This window comes from Silene latifolia, chromosome 10 (assembly GCF_048544455.1).
Source record: "Silene latifolia isolate original U9 population chromosome 10, ASM4854445v1, whole genome shotgun sequence".
NCBI classification, from domain to species: Eukaryota; Viridiplantae; Streptophyta; class Magnoliopsida; order Caryophyllales; family Caryophyllaceae; genus Silene; species Silene latifolia.
The window spans coordinates 156,515,224-156,533,238 of NC_133535.1; the positions used below are offsets into that span (position 1 = coordinate 156,515,224).

At 34.4% G+C, this 18,015-nt stretch overlaps 2 protein-coding genes across 2 annotated transcripts in view; both read right to left on the reverse strand.

The window, feature by feature from the left end:
• LOC141606511 (jasmonate-induced protein homolog) overlaps positions 1 to 18,015 on the reverse strand; it is a 182,271-nt gene that overhangs the window by 52,041 nt on the left and 112,215 nt on the right. The gene's annotated exons all lie outside the window — the stretch shown is intronic.
• LOC141606499 (putative membrane-associated kinase regulator 6) lies at positions 13,046 to 13,878 on the reverse strand. Its single transcript, XM_074425647.1, has one exon. It carries the CDS (start codon positions 13,776 to 13,778, stop codon positions 13,161 to 13,163), a length of 618 nt encoding a protein of 205 aa, XP_074281748.1. The 5' UTR covers positions 13,779 to 13,878; the 3' UTR covers positions 13,046 to 13,160.

Sequence of the window (18,015 nt, forward strand, 5' to 3'; positions counted from 1 at the left end):
CGGTGTTTACGACGTTTGGGTATGTGCAGATCATACACAATCCCATTATGAGATTGACAGCGCATCGTCCAGCTTCGGGGATAGGGTACGAGGTTAGGGTTGGGGTTGCGGAGACTGATCATCTTTGGGATTGCTGAGAGGATCACGTGGTTCAGCTTTCTCGTAAATCGAGACCAGTTAGTTTCCCGGGTGAGACGGAGCCAGATTATGAGGCTTGGTATAATGGGAATTCTCACCGGTTCATCATTGATCCCGACCACCATGATGCCCCCGCGCCACATGATGATTTTGATATTCCTGCTGAGGTAATAATATTACTTACAGTTGTTGTAATAATTGTTTAACTTTCTTACTGTTCCTCGATAATGTTTATTTAGTTGTTCTTGTCAATTTGCAGACTGCACGTGCTTTAATGTTTCAGTTTTACGAGGCCAAAAAAATTAAGGATGACAAGAAACAGCTTGCCTTCTTCCGCAAGATGATGAAGAACATCGACCCATTGATTGCGAGGGCTGGGGATATCATACGTCAGCGAGGACCTCGTCAAACACCCGGTGATGTTGTTCAGCGTAGATCATATGGTGTGTACACTGATAGCGAGCAAGAGGATGATAAGTAGTCGGGAGACTAGTTTGTGTTTGTTTTCTTTTATGTTGTACGTTTTTGAAGACATTTTTTATGTTGGATGATTATGTTAGTTGACTATTTGAACGTTGTTTATTTCAAAAAACATGACGGTTTTAAATTCTGAAATTTCTTAAATTTCTTAAATTTCTTGAATACATAGCAACTGATGCAAATTCATACATTTCTGGAAATAGTAACTACTTCATGACAATGGCCAACATAATGAAAACAAACAAATACAAGATACACTTGAAATAAAACTTCATCATCCTTGTCATTTCCGAAATCTCCTTTTTTATACCTATCACTTGCTCTTTCATGACATTTCCACTTGATGCATCATCACCTTCATCTTGACATGCTATATTCAACTTTTTTGTTATTGTTAAATGATCTTCAGCCAACCACGACACAAAATGATCGCAAGGTACGCACTTAAAAAAGCTTTCTTCGGATTAGTAGTGAATTCCTAAATCTTGATGATAGCGTTTCTTTGGCAACGATTGCAAATTTGATTCTTAAAATCAAGGCCTTCAATTGGTCGGGTTCCCCACATTGAGGATGATGTTGACATAAGTAAAGATTTGAAGAAGAAAATGGAAGATGATGAAGATGATTGGAAAATAGAAAAGGTTGAAGATGAGTGCAAAATTACAACATTATGTAGATGTTTATATAGGGAAAAATGTGACCGTTATAATTCAAATTTTACCGTTATAATTCAAAAATAGCCGTTATAATTCAAATGTGACCGTTATAATTCAAAATAGCCGTTATAATTCAAAAATAGCCGTTATAATTCAAATGTTACCGTTATAATTCAAAAATATCCGTTATAATTCAAAAATAACCGTTATAATTCAAAAATAACCGTTACAATTCAAAAACAGCCGTTATAATTCAAATTTTACCGTTATAATTCAAATTTTACCGTTATAATTCAAAATAGCCGTTATAATTCAAAATAACCGTTGTAATTCAAAAATAACCGTTACAATTAATAGGTTATAAATAGGCCATTCTATGTCAATTTCAATCACAACATCCAAATCATCTTCACTCACTACAATACTAATTATTCACTCACAACATCCAATCCTAAAATGGTTCTCACAAATGCTCAAAAAATCAGAGTTTATCAAATAAGAATCGATTTAATTGTTCAAAATTTACCAATTCTAATTGAGCGTCTTGAATCAGTGGTTCCCAGTGACACTGTATGGCACATGCTTGAAGAACCTCCAATTGGGACCCTCTGTATAATTTTACAAGGAAACCCGGATCATGTTATAACTCCAGCAGTTAGAGATGAGGTTGTTTCTGATGAAGTACTAAACGAGAAGATGTGGGAGTTTCGTAGGTTGAAAAGTGATATCTTTACATATTTTGAGCGCATTCTCACCGTGATCGATTACCCAAGACTATCAGACTTATGTCTTTGGTAGAGTCCGGGGCAAGGAATTCTTTATCTCTACTTGAATGATTTGTTGACTCAATATATGTCTACCCAACCTGAAGAAATTGAGATTCAAGATCATGAAGAAGATAAGGAATCGTCATCTTCATCATCGGAAGATAATTAAGTTCGGGGTTTGGGGTTTGGGGTTTGGGGTTTAGGGTTTAGGGTTTGGGGTTTGGGGTTTGGGGTTTAGGGTTTAGGGTTTGGGATTTGGGGTTTGGGGTTTGGGGTTTAGGGTTTAGGGTTTGGGATTTGGGGTTTGGGGTTTAGGGTTTAGGGTTAGCTATTTAGGGTTTGGTATTTAGGGTATGGTATGTTTTAATTATGTTTTTATTGATTTATGTTTTAATTATGTCAAAACGCGTTTTAAGGAATGTTTTAATTAAAATATGTCAAATTGTGTTTTAAGGATTGTTTTAATTAAATTACATTTTAAGTCATTTAATCGGATGCAGAAGATAATAAACTACAATAATCGGATAAATAAAATAAAATAAAATATAAGGTACAATATTCGGATATATAATATAAAAGATACAATAATCGGACAAATAAAAGCTAAGATGAACTCGCGAAATCGCGCCATACACGAAACTGATGTCGATACAGGCCATTATAATGAGCTACACTTGCATCATGTACCCAACAAGGGGCTAATGGAGGCATAGGTGACAAGGGGCGTACCCGGAGCCGCAAATACTGGTTTCCCGCATGTAATACCCATAAGACACCATATGGGGTACGTACTCCGGGGGGGGGCTCGTAAAGGCAAATAAGTAAAACTACCATTCCAATGTCGCTGACTTTCTCGATCGTCAAATGCAGAAATACAACATATCACCCAATTGTACATCGTAGCATAACCATATAGATCGAAACCGTCCATCCAATGACCCGAGCCACACGGTATCTGATCCATAAATGTAATTCTAGCTACCTCCGCATCAAATCTCGCTGGGCCATAGATATGATCACGGTAATCGGGACTACGAATTTCCCTAAGTAAATATGTTCTAGCCATCGTGAAATGAGATTGGTCACCTCGAAGAGCATGTGAGATAACTCGAAAACCACAATGACCGTCTCCGTAAGGATTAAACCATGCTTCTACATACTCGTGAAAAAATGAAGGCAGGAAGTCACGATAAGGAAAATACCTCAAATCACCAATGGTGTAGTCGACCTCAAGAGGTGCGCAATACGTTGTGCCGAAACTCCCCGTAGTCGTGGTAGCAGTGGTAGACGGTGTACCGGGGCCCGTTTGAGTGGACCAGGGGGTTCTATACGGAGTAAAACGTACCGACGGAGTAGAACGGGGAGTAGACGACGGAGTAACAGGAACCGTCGGAGTAGAACGGGGGGTACTAGACGGAGTACGTTGGGAAGACGGAGTACCTACTCGAACACGAACCCGTGCATGCTCAACGGCGGACGGATCTCTACGAGTTCCCCTACTCGGACGTCCTCTAGGGTTCTCGTTCACCCGAGGCTCGTTTACATCCTCCTCTTGCGGATGTATCTGAGAGTAAAGGGCATCGAACATGGATGATCTCATACTCGGATCTGCATTCCGAATTTCATCGAATAACTCCTCCAATCGATCATCGTCACAAGTCGGCATTGCCTCCGAACCATCGTACTCCAACTTCCTCCAAAATGCATGTAACACATCAACAGAAACCCGAGATCCGTTTCTAGCAATGCGATGAAGTGAACAAGCACATAACAAACCAAGTGTAGTAGCCTTTACACAACCGCAATCGATCATCAAGGCATCTTCCGTCATCTTGGCACCCCTTTCGAATTCTTCACGCAATTCAATGATGGCATTCTTTGATATTTTATAGAAAAGTCTGGAAAATAATCTCTGAATCCCCGTCAACCGCTTCGTTCTAGATAACTCCAACAAGTGTCGGATCTCAACATGTTGCGTTTCCATCAAAGAATGAAACCGAATCCAGATGCTATCAACTGCCAGTTTCGCGCTATTCAGCCATCTCTTCAAATTCGCATGAGCCGACTCAACCCGGGATGTAGAAGTATTCCCAAAATGACTTATCTTGTTCGTTCTATACTTGGCCCATTTTTCCAAGTGCGGGAACCATTGCCTCTCAATATAACCCGCCACTCCCGCCCATTCCCTTGCCAATTTGCCCCACGCAACATTAAACTTATCTTCGGTCTCCGCCTCGACAACCGCAGTAAACAAGTTATAAGAGACGTGCTTAGCCCAACTATCCTGATCCGTGATATCAAGTGCTTTCGTCTCCACGTTAGAATATATATGCCAAAGACATAGCAAGTGAGACGAATCGGGAAAAACAATGGGGATCGCGTTCAACAAACCTCCTCGCAATCGCAACAATAGCATTAGGTTGAACGGCATCATTGAAAGCGGGGCCTTCGGTTTCCGTAGGACCCACAGATATTTCTCCTCGGACTCATGCGTCACAAGAGCATACGCGATGACAAAGCTCTTCCCGACGGGTGTGACTCCAACCATCTCAACAAGCGGAAGACGGTATTCATTTGTCTTGTACGTGGAATCGATCTCATGCCACATAATAGTATGATCGAAACATCTTAACGGCTTCGGATGAGCCATGAACACGTGGGTTAGCTCATCGGTCTCCGATCGCTGACCCAATAATGAACGTACTTATCTTTGAACCGCAAGTGCTAACATCTCTGTTGTCCGGGTTTCTCCCATCTCTTTCCTCGGCCCTTACTTTCGAGAACGATTGTAGATTTGTCGCCGATTAGGTCTTGACTTTTCCGGATTCCGCTGATGCAAGCCCGCACTAATAATTGCCGGCCTAACGTGATCTCTAACTTGGGCATCGATAAAAGCCAACTCCTCGTCATCAAGCTTTGCAAAGTATCCATCCGTCACAATACAACGTTAAAGCATGATTATGAAACCCGGATCTCATCACAAGTTGCCACTTATTCTCTTCTAATTCAACAACTTTCATTGAAAATTTGCAATTGCACCACGCGGTAGCCGTGTTACCCCTCATTAAAGAATCGGCATCCTTATTTACGGGACCTTTTCCACCCATCCGACAAACAAAATAACGTTGTCTCAAATTCGTGTTACGACCAACTTTCTTGTTGCTTGCTCTTTTTATACCAAACCCGAGTCGGAGTTCTATCTCATATGCCCAATTAAACGCTTCAATACTAGATGCAAAAAATCGGTAGTCGTAAATGATCTCGAGTAATCAACACCGTCTCCATCGTTAATCACCTGCGCACGCATTTCAATAAATTAGTTATTAATTAATTATTTGCTACGGAACAAGTCGAAGTAAATAAAAAATAATATAAAAATAATACAAAGACGGTAATAAGTTATTTTATACAAAACGAGTCGGAAATGTTAAAGATAACAATTTCATATAAAGACGGTAATTAATTAATTCAATTGTTTTATAATACAAAAACGGTATTTAATTATTTTATACACAACGAGTCGGAAATAACGGAAATTAATTATTTGAATTGTCGGAAACTATAAAAAATAAAAAATTTTAATACAAAGACGGAAATTAATTATTTTATACAAAACGAGTCGGAAACAAAAAAAAATCAAAAAAAAAAAAAAAAAAAAATATACGCGAGTTGGGCACTGACGAAGAATTCCTTCGTCCATAATGGGCCTTGACGAAGGAATTTTTCGTCTCCAGTCTTGGGTCTTGACGAAAAATTCCTTCGTCCAAGGCCCATTATGGACGAAGGAATTTTTCGTCCAAGACCTGGGCTGGACGAAAAATTTCTTCGTCCAGGCCCAGTCCATGTATTTTTTTTTTTTTTTTTTTTCAATTGCTATTTCATATAAATCCGTCACAAATTCTATCATAATTCCGTCTACATTCATGGCATCTATCCTAATTCGGGATTCAAACGATAATAAAACATAAATTTTTAACAAAACTAAATCGTAAACTAACCTCGTTACTAGCTTCATTGTTGGAATCGTTGTTAAAATCGTTCCCGTTCATATTGTTAATTACAAAACCCGACTTCTTTTTTTGTTTGAAATATTTTAGTGAGACGGTGACTTGTGTTTTAGTGAGACGGAAATTGCATTTGTGTTTTGAGACGGAAATTGCATTTTGGTGAGACGGATATGGAGTTATGATATGGAGGGCAAACTTGGAAATTTACGTTAATTGTCGACGATATTTAGTAATTTGTCGACGACGTATAGCAGGACCCACTTTTTAACGATTAAGAAAGCCACTAATTTGTGCCATGCACCAATTTTCAAACATTTTTTCTTTACATCTCATCTTTCCATTGCTCTTATCATTTGCCTTTTGGCGGTAGCGGATTTAGGGGGATTAGCAGGAATGCTCGCCCCTAAAAAAAATTGAGAATTTCAAAATTCTTAGTTAAAATTTTTGAAATTTTCTGAGGTTTATTTTATGACATTACTAGTTCGCCCTTGTTGGAATTTTTTATCTTCCTAACAAAAAAAATCTGGCTCCGCCACTGCTTTGGTGATATATTATGATATTATCACATATGACACATTCACATCCCACAAATCTTGTCTTTGGAAATTACGTGTATATTTGGTTCACCCAATTTTTCTGCCTATAAAAAAAATATTTTGTACTTTAGATAACATTTTAAGTTTGCTACATACACTTGAATCAGGTGAAAGAAATATATAAAAAAAATGTAGGTGACAAATGTACTAAAATTAATATGGATAATCGTATAATACTAGAAAATTAGTTATAATTTGTACCAAAAAAAAAATAGTTATAATGACACTTTCAAAAAAAACAGAAGACTTTTTAAACATTTAATTAAATTAATAATTTTATTAATATTCCAAAATATATACTCCATTATGTATTACTCCGTATATATTTATATATACCATTTATATGGAGTAACGCTTAACACAAGACTTATTATAGCTATCAACCATGGTCGCAATGTCACACGTTATTCGAAAGTGTCCTAGATTATTTCTTGAAAAAGAATAATATATGGGGGTAGTAGTGTAGTACATTGGTACAATGGTACGTACCTCAATTTTCAATATATTTTTTTTTTGTTATCTTAGGTTACATAGCTGGAAAAGTTAGTAGGGACAAAAATTCTAACTAAATTTTCCGAAATTATTTATTTTAGAAAATTTTTGACCCCTAACTATAAATCAAGCGTCATTGATGATAGTCTATAAACTTACTGTAATAACACCGACTCAAAAAGCCAAATATCATTAATTAATTTGTCAAGAACTAAAGAAACATTTATACTCTGGACCAAAATTAATAAATTGACGGTATTAAATTTTTGAAATCCCATCAATAAGCAACCCTACAATATACGGGGTATCAACTACTTGGATGGCCGTACTCAATGTGTCAACTTTCAACAATGACTAGATGAACGCTTAGCCAGTAATAAGGGATAGCACTCATTAATCCAAACTCTCAAAAAATAGTTAAAATTATTGATTTTTACTGCTAATTTTTTTTAATATGAAACCTTAATGTAAGCATAAAACAATATGAGAAAAATTTGCTATCTCAAAATTTTATTTCTTGGTCCGTCCCTGACACTGACCATAGAATCGATAAGAGCAACAAGTATTAACAAAAATGCATGATATTATTATACAATAAGATTTTGGTCCCCTATAAACCAAGCCTAACTAATAAGCAAACAAATTGAGAAAAAAAAAAAGTATTGGTCTCTTACATTACGTTTTTTAGATGCAAAATGTTATATAAAAACAGAAAGATAATAATTAAAAAATAAGAAAATTTAGAAATGACAAATGTTATAAATCAAACATTATCAACAGTTTTGGAATATATGGTAGCAAAATTTGTCTATGTTTCCTTCATCTTGCTTGTTACATGTGAAAATCTAGTTGTTTTTTTTCACGTACCATTGGCCTATGTCGGGAGGTCCCCTATTTGATCTATAAATTTTGACTTTTGTGCATTTACTATAAGCCAAAAAAATAAACACGTCATTTTACGTATCGAATTTAATATACATGACGATATGGAACAGATTTTACAATTAAAAAATGAATATTTTCTCATAAATAATTGAGTTTCGAGTTCATACAAACTTTTTACAATTAAATTGTGAATTCTAAACTAAGTGGTGTTAGTCCAGTGGTAGCCGGGTTAAACCTTAAATCTTGCAAAAGTGCAGGAGTTGAGAAGTCTCGGGTTCGACTACCAGTGGGGCGATGATCACTTGGCCACTGCAACCCCGAAAGGGGTGGTGCGGAAATGCATGGGCCCGGGGAGATTCAACCCTCTCGTCATCAAAAAAAAAATGTGAATTCTAACGTAAATAATCAAGTTTTAAATTCATACTACTGTTATTGTTGCTACCAGATAAGGCATTTTGGTCTTAAAGTCATTTCTTTGAGGTTTAATGTAGATCCTATAAGTTCAATTTAGTAAAATTCAGATTCTCTAAGTTCAATTCAATTTAATTTAAATCCTACAAGTTTAGTTCAGTTTAATTTAGCTTCTATAATTTCAGTTCAGAAAAGTTCAAATTCTATCTATAAGCTCAGTTCAAAAATATTTAGCAAAGTTAATTTCAAAGGAACTGAGCCAAAGTCGACTTAAATTATACGGAGTAGAAGTAAACCATGACTCCATGAGGTCCTATTTTGGCTTGTCAAGGAGGGACCATTGTTGACCAAGTAAATAAAATACAATCCAAACAACTAGGATAAGCCAATTAAATTGTGGATGAGAAAGTTGAAAGAGTTTATAGCTAATAGTAATTTCTTTTTTGCTAAAGCCTAAATGGTTTGTTATCCAAGATTGTGAGAGTGAAATGTGTAACTTCACTTTACAAAAATGAAGGTGTACACTTGTTTTTAGTGAATTTGTTAAGGTACATTAACTGTTGTTAGTGAAAGCTTACAACATTCTTTGTCAAGTAATCAAAGATTCAAAGTTTGAATTGACAATAAAGGTTAAGTATCATCTTAGTTCAAATTTTGCTCGGATGAATTTTATAATTGATCATATATCGGGCCAATTTATCAAAATTTATAATGAAAATAAAATTTATAGTGGATATTTTCCGTAAGGCGAGAACTAGGGTTCGAGACCTTGAAGCAACGTTTTTATAGCATAAGAAGAAAACTTTTTTCGCCCTTGTGATCTTGCTTAGTTCAAAATCAACCCAACCAAATTATACAAATGCAAATATATCTCACCTTGTCAAAGCCATCTCCCTCCCACCCCTAAAGCATGATCATAAGATTCTTTTCGTTAATTTATTGATTTTTTTAAAATTACTCGATTATTGATATGAAATCTTTGATAAGTATTTCAAATCCTTAATTCCAAGTCATAGTTCAGTCACTAAACTATAATAAATTAATAGTAGTCGAATATCTAATTTCTCATCAATATATATACTTAAAAGAGGAACTTTTGAAGCGATTTCATTGGCTATTGTTTTGGTTTAATTTCATTGGCTACTGCTTTTGTTTAATAAATTATAATAAATTAATTAATAATTAATAAGAGATAATATATAAGCATTAGTGTAACCTAGACATATTATAATATTCTAATTACTTAATTGTTTAATTTCATTGGCTACTGCTTTTGTTTAATAAATTATAATAAATTAATTAATAATTAATAAGAGATAATATATAAGCATTAGTGTAACCTAGACATATTATAATATTCTAATTACTTAATTATTTGTAGTTTAGTTTTGCACTACGTAATATAGATGCTCTCTACAACTAGAAGTTGTATGAAGTTATAATTCTTCACCATTATACATATATAAATATGTGCCCTACGTCTAGAATTGTTTTTATATGAAATTTTGCATGCATATTATATCCCTTGCCCTATTCCCCTATGCCATGTCGTTTTTTAGACATAATTTATTGTGTACTCTTAATGCGTAAATTTATTATATTTCCTTTTTCTTTATTATGATTTTTAATAATCTTTCTTTTTTCAGGCAGCTTAAAATCAAGGTATATTTTATGAGGAAAGAGTGAAAGACAGTATTAAAAGTCAAGATTCAGGAGCATTACCGTGAAAATCCGATCTAATAATGTAAGAAGTAGTCCTCCATAGTCTATAGCATTGAATGGTGATATTTTACATGTATTGCTTTTATATATCCATGTTTGGTTCATTAGTTCAATGATACTGGAATTCAATAATAAGATTTTCATAGATTGTTTTAGTATGTTTGGTTTTTAATTTTAGTTTTCGGTAAAAGTCGTACTTCAGATAATAATGATAGGATATTGGTAGTCGCAAACAATCTTGTGATATTAGAAACTCCACTCACTTTACTGATAATATTACTGTAACCCTAAATATAAGATACTCCATTTCTATTATAATATTTTTATTTTATTATAATATAACATAAATATACCAGGATAATGTTAATCTAATAATCGTATCAATTTAAAGAGTTTGTATCTAATAATCGTATCAAAAAATTTACGGAAAAGCGAGTAATTCTACCGTCCTCTCGGAGGACGGTACTCCTCACATACAAGCCATTATAATATTCCGCTTGGGTGGATTGTGTTTGTGTGTGAGGAGTACCGTCCTCCGGGAGGACGGTAGAATTTTTGCGGAAAAGCAAACCAAACAAATAAAATAAAAGTATAACCTTGTGTTATTACTACATTACACTCATCAGTATACATCTTTCACTTTTAGGTTTAATTTGTTCCTCATTTCGTCTTCATCTTTTCTGTTATACTTTAGTATACATACACAGATTTATTTATAAGTCACCTCACTTATGAATCAGTATAGTAAAAGAGATTGATTGGCAAATAAATCATACTATCTCCGACTCAAAAAATTCTTTTTGTTTTATTAATATACTCAAAAAATTCTTTTTGTTTTATTAATATACTCCTTATACATGATTTAGAGATGTGACAAATCGGAGGTAGTACTAAAAAAAAGAGTGCTTTGTATTAAATTACTACCTATTTTGTAAGAAAGTGTAACAATTTATTTTTATTTGTTAGTATAGAAAATATACATTTAAATTTAAGTTGGTTTTTTTTTTTTGGGTCATTTGGTTTGAATAGCCATTTAAAATTAATATTTATGACTTTTTTGACGATGTGGTAGTCTCCAAATTCACTAAAACGCCTCACTATATTTAAACATAAAAAAATATTTATAAAATAATTATTAGTAAGTACTTTTTTCAATAGTTTTGTAAACTACTAAAAAAAATATGAATAATAAATAATCACAATAAAGTAAAATTAAATTATGAGATAATACAAAGTATTGTTACCTAATGAACTTAGAAGTTGAGTACGGATTTTTTTAACATGTGCCCTTAGGGCACATGATAATAAGCTAAGTAAGGAAAGATTTTCAAGATTATTTCACTAATTAGGGTAAATATGAGTTCCAACTCTAATTTATCATGATATATTCTCAACAATATTTTCGTATGAATTATAGTGGAAGTAATATTGTTAGATTAACATATGGATATTATATTCAACGTATATATTATACATCAATATTGATTGATAAGTTATAACTCTAGCTCATATTAGTACCAAAATGTGTGTAAATACAAGTTGTACCCACTTTCTCGCATTTAAACACATTCAAGTCTTCTTTATTTTGTTAAACTGGCACCCATAGAAAGAATTATTGAAAATTATATTAACATCAATCATTACTCAAAAGTGGTTTATCTTAAAAAAACAATAATCACGTTAGTCTTTTTTAATAACAACCATGCACACAAAGAGGTAAAAAATCGTTCCAAAAACAGATCATTATTTCGAAATGACCCGGCCAACGGCCGGGCATGAAATCTAGTATAATAGTAAATGTGAACTATCATAATTGGTTAAGTAATAAGAGCTGTACTCATAACCTGGGTTTGAATCCGTCAACAAATCCAAAAAAAAAAAAAAAAACTCATACAACTTGATTGACTATGCAAATTTGGTAATTGATTAGGTACTAGATAGCCAAAATAGTGGAAACACATTATTATTGAACAAAAATAGGGAAGATAAGGAATCCTCAATTTGTATATTTGAACAAATGCACCCATATCTCATCATAGTAATCAGTGATGATGGGTCACAAGTCTCACAACTCACTTTTGATATCATTGAAAATCAATTCTACTAGTTGTGTTTTCATTAATTATTAGGAGCAAGTCAACCATGAATCAAACTCTTTTAATTCACAAAATTTAGTGCGATACAATCTCTCAATAAAAGGACAGCCCGGTGCACGATGGCGTCCCCGCTAGGCGAGGGTCCGAGAAAGATCTCAATACGGTTTCTCAATATATAATGCAAATAAAAGATCTCTCAGGTTCTCATCACATAATCGGTTGTTACTTTATTTATCTTGTTTCTTACGGAGTATGTTAGTTTGTACTCCATAGTATATTAAACGATGATCTCCATATATGGTTCTCATCACATAAGACGTTCTCTCAAAAAACCTACCGCTTTTCTATATAGATCGAAGACAGCATAAAAGAGCACATGTCAAATAGTTGCATGACCAGTACCAAGAACTACTTGTTCTGAAACCTCTTTTCATGAACATATAGCATACACCAAACCTGGATTAAGGCACGTTGCTAAAATAGAATAATAGACATCATTTAGTAAAATATTATCGAGCACTATATTTATTAACCTCGAAAAAAATTGGTCTTACTTAAGACCGTTAAACTTGCAACATAGTCATTATAGCTATCAGTAGATAAACCACATAACATAGAAAGAAACGGTCCAAATTTAAGACATCCTCGAAAGAGAATTTGTACTCAAATCAATTGAGAACTGATCATTCCTCATTATTTCTTGTATAGTTTTACATAAAAATACAATTAAGAAATCTCTAATTGTACAAATATTCATCCCAATTAAGCCAAAAGGGAAGATTAAGAAAAAAAATGTGCATAATTCTTTTTTTCTTAGTCTTCCCAGACCTAAAAAGGACATACACCTCTGCCTATAATTTCTGCAACTATACTTTGAGGCTCCAACATAAATATTTGAAGGAATTTTGAACTACTTGCCAAAGGAACGTTTACAATGAAGAACGGCCTCGTGAATCGAGCTCTCAGAGTCGCAAGACCGTCTCCAATCACCAGGAGAAGAACACACACTTGGTCGCGGTGAAGGTGATGCCCATATTCTGTTATCATTTCCTCTATGTCTGGACTTTGATCTGCAAAACCTTAATTTCTCCAAAAAAGGGCATAAAGAGTACAAGTATTTTTCAAACATTTTCCGAGACAGTAAGCTCCTACACCGTCTCAGAGAAGAAGACTGAATCTTATGTTGATATGAGGAAGTCGAGGCCATATGAGGAGTGCTTCTTGGGGAGTCGACAAGAGGCAGAAGGTAACCGTTGCTGAAGATCTCATCAGCGTGTGCAAGAGCCGGTGCAGAATGCTCTGAGACATGAACATTGAAGTCAAAATCCCTTTCGGGTTTTGTAAACCTCCTAGAAGGAGGCATGTTAGGGTCCATTTCAATGAAGGACGACGAAGATTCTTCAGATGAATCTAAGGCAGCCCTAAATGACTCACTTAACGACTCAATAAGAGACGGTTTTAAGTTAATCAACCAACTGTATGAGAAACTTTCAATCGAAAGAGGTTGAGATGTTTCGGTTAAGGCCATTTTGTAAGGAGAGAAATAATAATTTCAGAAAAATACAAAGGAAATGAAGTTGATAATAGAAAGTATGGGTTAGCTAGCAGAAAACTGCATGGTATGGAACTCATCTAGACATATATATACACACACATATTATATAGGCCAAACAACAAGAACATACAATAATTACTTAAGAGAGTGTATGACATGGGACAATTATATTAAATATTTTGAATGTGAAAGGGGAAAAGAAAACAGAATATTGCAACCCCACATGCACCTACAAAGGATGTACAACTCTTGTTTAATTAATCTCATTTTTCTCTTTACGGATCTAGTTAGTTCAGTTATGGGTCATTCGGAAACAACCTCGATCTCTATTGTTACAAGGGAGGAGCCTCTTTATAAGCAATTTGGTAAAAATATGCAAAAACTATAATTATGGCTAAACAATTGAACATGAAAAGATATAGCAGGATTTTTGGCGGAAATGTCGATAGGTTAATGTATAACTAGTATAGCTCCCGTGCAAATGCACGGTACTTTAGATAGAGATATAAAAGAATTTGATAATTCATTAAACTAATACAGTTTACCTCCATTTTGAAAAGGGTAGAAAATTTGCATATATAATTCCAGGGAGATATTTTATTAGCCTTATTTATGTAAAGTTAAACAATGATTGATATAAAATTAATTAGGAGATAAATATTGTTTAATAGTAAATATAGATGGTGAACACTAATTAATTAGAAAATAAATATAATCTAGTAGAATACCATTTAGGCGGGAAATTTAAGCGGGAGAATTTGGAGATGTGTTAATCTTTTTAGTATATAGGGGATGTATGTTAAAAATGATGTTCCGACATTTTTTTTTCTTTGTCAAAAGAAAATTAGGGAAGGGTATTGTTCAAAGTTTTATGCTTTTGAACTTTTTCTAAAGAGCAACTATATTCTCTTTAACTTAGGCAAAATAGGGATGATTGTATCACCTGCTTTTGTTCTGTTATAATCATAAGTTCAAGTACACTAAATCATTTCTAATGAATAAAAAGGACAATTAAGGGTGAATGATCTTACCATCTTATATACTAATAACCTCACCTGCTGCGAAACTTTGAATTCGGACGGCTGAACGCTTTGTGCAGGTGCAGCAAACAATGGTGCTCTAGGTGGAATGTTTTGGAATAGATCCTGAAATATGCCTGCAATTGAAAGATTCAGAATACTAGGAAGTAGGAACAAGTGCAAATAACCCTTTTGGCTGCAAAAACGATTATTAGTTTTCACAAGAGTAATTTTGATGCTGAGGGGTTACGAATTCAGTCATGAGTAGTACCATGACTCGAAGTCTTTACTAACTAAGCTGTATGACAAAAGGGCACATAGCTAAAACCAAGAGTCTTGAAATTGAGGCACATAGCTAAAAGGGATTGGGTTTCTGAAAGGACTATTGGAACCCAAAGGCTAAGCTCAATTTTACCCTTCTATACGTCCCCTCACGCAAGGGCCGCCTTAAGGCAGCCAAAAATCGAGCTCAAGACCTCTTGGACAAATTTAATACCATGTTAACCAAAAGCTTATACCGATAGTCAGGCTGTTAGAGAGATATGTTCAATGTACCTGTCAAAAAAAGTTTATCAGAGGCTTAAAATGGTTTTACATGTTAGCAGGCTCATTTCTTAATTTCATGGACACAACTTTAAGCCTTTAAGGACATTTATGTTCAATTGTTCGCATTCATTTAATGTAATACGTATTCATCTCAACACGCGATTGAATATTAAGAATCTGATAACGAAAGAAATATCAATTTTGTCTCCGCAAGAGATTTCATATATTATAAACATCCAAAAACTTGTTCTAGTGGTGCTGAATTTTCTTCCATATATAATTCAATATCGAAGATATACTAAATTATCAAATGAACAAAAGAAGACATAACTTACATTTTAATTGTAATTGAAGATGGCCTAAAACACCAAAACCAGCAGACAGGGGTCCCCTGGTTGTCCAGTAAAGAGAGGAACAATGACCAAGCCTATAAAGAAGGACCGTTAGACGAAAGTTACTTAAAACAATATGTTTAAAGAGAGATATCTTCATGATTCCAACATCAATGAAGCAATAAATCTTCATAGATAGGCATATAACATCAAATTCGCTATCGAATGTTTTTGAAGTCAAGTACCTCAGCCTAACAGGAAGGCCATGTACAGTCTCACTCAATCAATTATAGGTATGAACACGGGGATGCCAAACGAAATTCGCTTTATGAAAAGTTTACAATTAGGAAGGCATTTAAAGTGGTATAGAGTAAAGGGTACACAAAATTAATGGGTTTCAAAGAAAAACTAAATTCGGATTTTGTATAGGTTCATCTGAAAGAAATTCATCAACTAATGGCCTGTGTTCATCTCAAGTTTACTAATTGAAGAATGAACTTATTTTAAGTCTACAAGCAAGGTTATCCTTGCAAGTTGTAGCATACATTCGATCATATGATGTTTTTTAGTAAAATTATCTCTTAGGAAACGCTTCTCATACCTGAGTCATGAGTGGCGGATCTTGAGGCAAAAAATAGGAGACGGCTCCTCTCCCAGCTCAACAATGATATGCAATCAACCATCTGGAAGAAGGATTTTAAAGCATATAGTTTTTTATAATAGTAGTACTAGTCGAGGGAGGTGTTTGATCCATACGGGTCTTGATATCAGTTTTAACTTGTGATCATGTCACCTGTCGGGAGCAAAAAAATGTCAAAACTTCATCGAATTTGTAAAATAACATGGACATTCCAGCGTCTGTCTCGACTCCATATAAGTCTACAAGTGCTGAGGAGATCTGCTTGTTGCATAGGTCCAAGTTTACCATCTGATACTACCTAACAAGCAATAATAGTAAAGAACAGAAATGTAGCTCAGAATTGGGTTTTAATGTTTTATCATGTCTGTATGCTGTATTTCCGCAAGAATGAAATCATCACAATCACGGAATGAACACAAACATACAAAATAGAAACAAAACACAAGTGAGAAACCGATAATAATAAAAACCCGAATAATTTTATGAACTTTTGATCCACGGAGTTCATGCTCAAAATGAAGTCGACTGGAGAACAGATGACTGATACTCGAAAATTTTAGCTAAAAAAATAAATCAGATTTCAAGGACACATCAATGAATACAATACAATGATCCATTGCCTGCTGAAAATGTTTATTACAACCAATCAGTGAAATTATATTTCCAGCTTATAAGGGCCAAAATTTACAGCATAAAATTTTACTCACTCCGTCCCATTCATTTGTTTGCCTTTGATGCAAATACCTCCTCACAAAGAATAGAAAATGTAAACAAATGATTGGAATGGAGGGAGTATTTTTGTTTCACTACAGGTGTCGTGGTGCTATAAAAACTGTGCAGGTAAAGCAGAAAGCCAGAAAGTTCAGTACTCAAGATGTACATGGGGCTAAGGAACAGATCTTAAGGCCTTTCAGCTGATCTGACAACTGCAAACAAAAATGAGAAAGAAGCTAAGCATTGCAGTCGGTTATCAGTACAATGTTTTTTTAGATATGTTGCTATCAGAAATAGCATCAGTAACACCTGTAAGGCTGTAGCAATTACAATCGTCGAAAAATTTATGAAACATCTACTTAATTCTCATCAGACATGAAAAGATTAGACTATAAAAGAGATTTCCAATACAAATTGATTATTAGATGACTAAACTAACCCCACATCACAGTACCGCGATTAAATTGATGATCGAGATTAAATCACATGGCAACATGTCTTAAAGCCATTTGGGGAAGCTGATGCAAGTCCGACAATGATATGAATTATGATAACTAACTGCAACATCACCCAATAATAGATAAGCAGATAATTGCATTGGAAGTGTCCTACAAAATTTAGGCATTTCATGCATTAAGCCTTTTCCTGCTCCTTTCCTACCTTACTTGTCTATCCCCTATCATTAATAGGACACGGCCGCAAGCAGATCATTTATTATAACAACAGCATTACCCCAGTGCCATAATGGCTCCAGCAAATTGCGAGGTAAGATGGGTCAGATGTAATACAAAGAGGTTGTTTTTTTAGTAACCTAAGATGAAAATTGCATCAAGAACAAGGAGATTATTTATTACTCTCGATAAATTATTATTATGAAGTAGGAGTCATTTGATACAATTCTCAATGCCAATTTTCAATGTATTTTCCATTTTTGGTCGGAAATAGCCTCTTTGTAATGC